Here is a 6226-nt window from a genome sequence, read left to right on the forward strand (position 1 = left end):
TTTGTCTTGGTGATAGCTTTTGGCTGTAGTCATGTTTTAAAATGTTAGAGTTAAATTCTCTTGCATCTTTTGTAGGTTTCTTCACAGACTTCTGATGAGACCACAGGAGATAGCATTTCCAAAGTTCAAGTCAAGAAATTCGAGGATATCATGAGAGAGAAGCGCATGCAGAAGCAGCAAGAGGTAGAAATGCTACCAAAGGATAAGGTTCTGACACCCCTTCAGGAAGAAGCAGCACCCAGTAACACCCAAGTGGTAGAGAAATCAGAACTGAATACTGTATCAGGAATCACCCGCCAGCTGACAAAACGCATGCCAATAAAAGCCCAGCAAGTAGAGCTAGAAACTTCAGGAATTGGGGATTCAATCCTGAATGTGAAATGTGCAGCACAACCCTTGGAAAAAAGGGGTAAAGGTAAGAGTTTTAAGAGTAGTATTATTTATATAGTGAATCACTGACTAAGCTGAAATAGTAATTGATAGGTTGCATTTAATTTATCCTCTGCTCTTGGTGGAAAGAAGGAGAAATGTTTTTGAGAATTAAAAAAAAAAACAAAAAATATTTTTTCTCTAAATTTATAACACAGTATCCTTAGAACCTCTATTAGTTCACTCTTCCAAGGTCAGCTAAATATCCATTGGGTACCAGTTACCTATAGAGACTATAGGATTTAAAACAGAAAGACACTTTAGAGAACATATATTATAAATCCACTCATTTTTATATATGAAAGAAAATGGAGGAGAAACTGTTTAACCCAGATAAAACAGGTAGTTCATAGCAGACTGGGGATACTCAGATCTTCTGAATCTATGTTCAGGATTTTTTTCACTATACCAAATCTTGGTGATAGCTGTGGAGATGGTATTTACCTCTTTGCTCTAAAACTTCAAATTCAGATGATCATAGACTTATAATTGAAAGGAACCTTAGAGGCTTCCTACTAAACAAATGAGAAAACTGAGACCCAGGAAGGTTCTGTGACTTAACCAAAGTCACACAGAAAAATATGTTTCAGAGCAGAGATTCAAAGCTAGATTATCTGGTCCATGTCTAGAAGTCTTTTCTATTTATGATTCAATCTCAAGCCATGAATATTATTCTCTCCCCATTTAGTGTCACCTCTACTATTGTTCCTTCTTTGTTGTTAAGATTTTCTTATGGTTTGGACTTTTGAACTTATCTAGGTGTTTTTTTCCCCCTCTCCTTCATTTTCAATTTAGTCTTTCTTGAACAAATCATTAAATCCTCCAAGTCATTAATGCTCAAGTAAACATGATCTTCTAAATCCTGATGTGACATATTTCATTCCTAGCAAGTAGTCAATCATTTCAATATCTTAAGCCAAGTAGTTTTTAATTTCATCTGTCCGGGTGATTATTTGTTTTCAGTATCTTTTTTTTTTTAACCTCAAAAGTCCTAACCTTTATAAGGAAAAAAAATGAAAATACTGTTGCCATCAAGTTTTTTTAGTGTTCTACACAGGATTCCAATATAATAATAGTTAGGATTTATACACCATTTTAAAATTTGCAAAACATTTTACAAATATTCAGACATTTAGTCTTTTTTTAACCCATACCTTCCGTCTTAGAATCAATACTGTGTATTGGTTCCAAGGCAGAAGAGTGGTAAGGGCTAGGCAATGGAGGTTAAGTAATTTGCCCAGGATCACATAGCTAGGAAGTGTCTGAGGCTAGATTTGAACCCAAGATCTCCTGTTTCTAGGCTAGCTCTCAATCCACTGAGCCACTCAACTTCTCCCCAAAACACACATTTAATCTTCATAGCAAATCTGTGACCTAGGTGCTTCTATTTATCACCATTTTATGAAGTTGGTAGTAATCAATAAGCTTAATAATGGGAATATCAGGAGTTAGAGAGTAGTAAGTGATGGTTGTCTCTGAAGTTAAATGATGGTTATCTGTGGAGTTTGTGGCAATTTTTTTTTTTTTATCAAAACTCTAGGGGGCAGCTGGGTAGCTCAGTGGATTGAGAGCCAGGCCTAGAGATGGGAGGTCCTAGGTTCAAATCTGACCTCAGACACTTCCCTAGCTGTGTGACCCTGGGCAAGTCATTTAACCCCCATTGCCTAGCCCTTACCACTCTTCTGCCTTGGAACCAATGCACAGTATTGATTCCAAGACGGAAAGTAAGGGTTTAAAAAAAAATTTTTTTTAAAGCCAACTATTAAAAAAATAAGTCACTTAAGGGGGTAAACAAATATACATGCATTATGTCAATTATACAATAAGTCATGATTTATACCTCTATTTTTTTAATACCATTATCTTAATGCCTTCTAACTTCCTGTCTGTACAGTCTAAATACTAACCAAATATCATCTTCCCCCGTAGCCAAGCCCAAGGTTAATGTCAAGCCATCTGTGGTTAAAGTCATTTCAACCCCTAAATTGGCCACAAAACGCAAAGCAGCTGAAGTCCACCCTGCTGTCATTGCAGCCGTAAAACCACTTAGTTCCGGCAATATTCTTCAGGAAAGCCCAAGCAAAAAAGCAGCTGTGGTAAGAAAATTATTTTTGATCCATAGTGGGAGTGTTTTTATCTCTGTCAGAAAAGATGAAAGTCTTCTACTATCTCTGTAACTTTGATAATATATGCTGTTATTTTTTAATATTTAGGGCAGGGGTCCCCAAACTATGGCCTGTGGGTCACAGGTGGCCTGCTGAGGCCATGTATCCGGCCCTTAATGCACTTCTGGAAGGGGCACCTCTTTCATTTGGTGGTCAGTGAGAGGAGCACTGTATGTGGCAGCGCCACAAAGCACAGCGTCACATACAGTGCTGCTTCTGGTGACATAATCCTTTGTGTGGCGCCTTAGAACAAGGCCACACAAAGGATTATATGGCTACACAATGGAAGATGTCAGCATGGTGAGCGGCAATCTAGGGGAGGGGATTCTGTGCTGTGTATACTGCCGCCAAGTTAGGGTTAGGTTTTTATAGTCCTACCCTCCAATGGTCTGTGGGACAGTGAACTGGTCCCCTGTGTAAAAAGTTTGGGGACCCCTGATTTAGGGTCTTCACGATATAAATTCTTTTCATGAAGAGAACTAATATTTACCTGGATGGAACAAGGTTGTATGAGCAAATACCAGTTACCTTCCTGGAGTTGAAAATTATTATCCTCATCCTTAAGACCCATGCATTGAGTAGGGGTTAGGCAATAGAGGAGAGCTTATCTTCCTGGAGAAAGTGAGAGAACATTGACATACATTATATTTTTACAGGCTGCTGTTCCAGTTCTCTCTGAGGATAAACCAGTCACTGTGTCTGAGACAGAAAAAACTCCAAACAGGTAAAACATTGCTTATTCCTTTTCGTCAAACTTTGTCACTGCAAATATCTGTGCTTCCAATACTTGTTTTCTCTGGAGAACCTTGTCACAAATCAATTCTTACAGACCCTCCAGATTCAACTAGATAATTCATAAGTGAAACTACTCATTAAGCCTTATAATACTGAGAGAAAATGTAAAAGACAGGATTGATGTTCATTGTCACAGCATGTATTCATACATTACTTTTTCTATACTTCATAGTTTTGAAAAGATAGTCTTAGCACCTAATTGAGTGTCCTAAATAAGAAGATGCTTGACTCCATGTTACTGAATTATTGTCAGACTCAAACATTCTTGTGTTAATATGGTATCCTAGGGCCTGAGTGATTTCAACTAACCAGTGGGGAAAGACAACTTTGTAATAATGGATTCTCTTTCCTTCTCATAGTCTTGATCTGCCTCCAAGCCAAACTTCTGATCCTCTACCACCAGAAGTATCAAGTCCTTCTTCATCCCAAGTGGCCACAAAAAGCCGCCGGCTCAGCTCTGCCTCTTCAGGAAAACCCCCCCTTTCTGTGGAGGATGACTTTGAGAAACTGATCTGGGAAATCTCAGGAGGCAAATTGGAAGCAGAAATTGACCTGGATCCTGGGAAGGATGAAGATGACCTTTTACTTGAGCTGTCAGAAATGATCGATAGCTGAAAGTGGTGACAAGATTATTTTTTTTAAAAAACTCACCAAAAAACTGGATTTTGTTTCATCTATTATAACATGTGCCTGAGGTTACTATTTCTCTAGGCCAAGATTTGCCCCAATCAGAAGCATACCTCAGAAGTACCTATACTTGTTTGGGCCTCCTGTGGGTCAAATTAAAGAGAAGGCCTTTGGGTAGCCATCCTGTCTATTATTGTTTAGCTTTGAGATAAAGTTTCTTGTCTCACCCCATTCCCTTTTTTCCCCATCCTCTCCTTCCCCTACTTTTTAAAAAAAAAGTGGGCAATAGAGAGAAAGTAGAAATGAGTTAGGTTGGGGGGACAGAAAGGAGCTTAGAGGTTTAAAGTGTACATTTGTTAATTCTGGCTTTTTTCTTTGGATCGTCTTTGTTGTGTGTATGAATAGATATATATGAAAGGTTATCGGAGTTTTCAAAAGATATGAAGATAGCTGCTACTACTCTTAAGGACCAAATTTCATTTCTGCCACTGTATTTAAATTGTTAACATAGCTTTAGAGAAGGCTAAGCAGCTACAGGGAGCAAACCAGAATAACATGGACAGTTTTTTCAGCTCCACATTTTGGTGCTTCTGTTACTCTGAAGGCTTCTAACAAGCAACGACTTATTTATTACTACTGTAATTTTAAAAGCTTTTTTTTTTTTGCTTGAAAGTGCCTCGGTGGTCTCAAGAACTACTGTTAATGGGATCCCCTGGTTTCTTCACAAGAAGTGACATGATTTGAAGAATCCTCTTGTTAGCATGAAAATTTCTGCACCTCCTGTCCCCCCCATTTCTCCTGCCCCACCCCGCTCCCCCCATTTCTCCTACCCCAATACTTTTCCACCACCACTGGCATTGAGTCACCAGGAGTTGTGTGAAAGGTTATGATTTGTTTGTTTCTTTTTTAAATCTCTGATGCTGCAGTTCCAGCAAATTCTCCTGCCCAAAAATTCTCTGTCCGTGACCACCTAGAAAGAAAAGCTGAATCAGCTGCTGATTTTCATATGTGAACTATAGCAATACACTGAACCCACTGTAACAGGGATATTGAGATGCTTTGGAGGTGTATTGTGTACCTTCCATTTTTGTAGATGATTTTCTTTACTACTTCTGAATTGACTTTTTTTGTTCTTGACAGTCCTTTTTACATCCCCACAAGGGTTTTAGACTTGTCCTAGAATTAGCCTATTCAGGCTTGTGTTCTCAGAAGAGGATATATTGCATTGTAAATATTTGTGTTCATATGGTATTTTGAAGAAAGAGGAAAAAAAATACTTGTCCATTTTTATAATTCATTATAGGTGGTATCTTGGTTCCCTTAGGGAAAATTGACCCACCTGTCATATTGGCTCCTAAGGAACTGCTGTTGTAGGCGGCTCATCAAAAGGAGAACTTCATGTAATCTCATGGAAGGGTGGAGAATGCCACAGGACTACCCATCTGGCCTTGATGAGGTCTGAATGGTTATTCACAAACAAAAGTAACTTGAGAAATTTATATATTTTTAAAAAATTAGACACACTCCCCATTCTTCCCTCTGTAATTGAAAGTATTTGTTGTATGAGGACCCCTCCCCAAGGCCAAGCATGGAATGTTCTGGTTCTATTACCAATTGCCTCCTCCTCCTTCCTCTTCCCATTTCACTCTTGAGATCTGTACGGAGATCTCTAATCCCTTTTGTAAATAACTATTTTATTTTCATTTTTTATGATTTTGTTTGTATCCTATTTAAAAGCACTTGTAATTATTAATCTGTGTCTGAATCATTCATGTTCAGCATCATTTGAACCATTAGTCATTACGGAGAAAGACATTTGTGTTTTAAATAAAACTGGTGTAGGAAATTCTTGGCAGTGTGACTTGTATATAGCTTGTTAATATCACATCAATGCCTCTGATATGGCAGAGGCCCCAGACAAATGACTGTTCCTCTTCTATAGCTATAAATGCCTTTGTCATTCACTTTTTGATTTGTTCTCTAAAATCTTTAATGATTACATGTAAGCAAATAACCAAATGTATTCAAAGTGTAACCATAATTTAGCCGCATTATTTAAAGGAACTTGTGGATCATTATATGCATATCACCTGTTTTTCTGTAATATATGTAAGAAATGGTCATTAGGATGAATACAGGTGTGCTGCACTTTTAGAAAACATAATTTTAAAAGCAGCTATATAAGGAAGTCATTATACAGGATGATTATT

General features: G+C 37.9%; 1 protein-coding gene across 11 annotated transcripts in view; it reads left to right on the top strand.

Annotated features, from left to right (window-relative positions):
* The window catches only part of ZC3H11A (zinc finger CCCH-type containing 11A), a 54277-nt gene extending 48415 nt beyond the window's left edge, over positions 1–5862 (top strand). For all 11 annotated transcript variants that reach the window (XM_056815763.1, XM_007481196.3, XM_056815758.1 and 8 more), the window contains 4 exons: positions 76–415; positions 2359–2525; positions 3251–3318; positions 3749–5862. In XM_056815763.1, the coding sequence (XP_056671741.1) occupies positions 76–415; positions 2359–2525; positions 3251–3318; positions 3749–4004 (831 nt within the window). In that variant the 3' untranslated portion in view covers positions 4005–5862. The remainder of the gene's footprint in view (positions 1–75; positions 416–2358; positions 2526–3250; positions 3319–3748) is intronic.
* Positions 5863–6226: the final 364 nt, after the last annotated feature.

This window comes from Monodelphis domestica, chromosome 2 (assembly GCF_027887165.1).
Source record: "Monodelphis domestica isolate mMonDom1 chromosome 2, mMonDom1.pri, whole genome shotgun sequence".
In the NCBI taxonomy this organism is placed as follows: Eukaryota; Metazoa; Chordata; class Mammalia; order Didelphimorphia; family Didelphidae; genus Monodelphis; species Monodelphis domestica.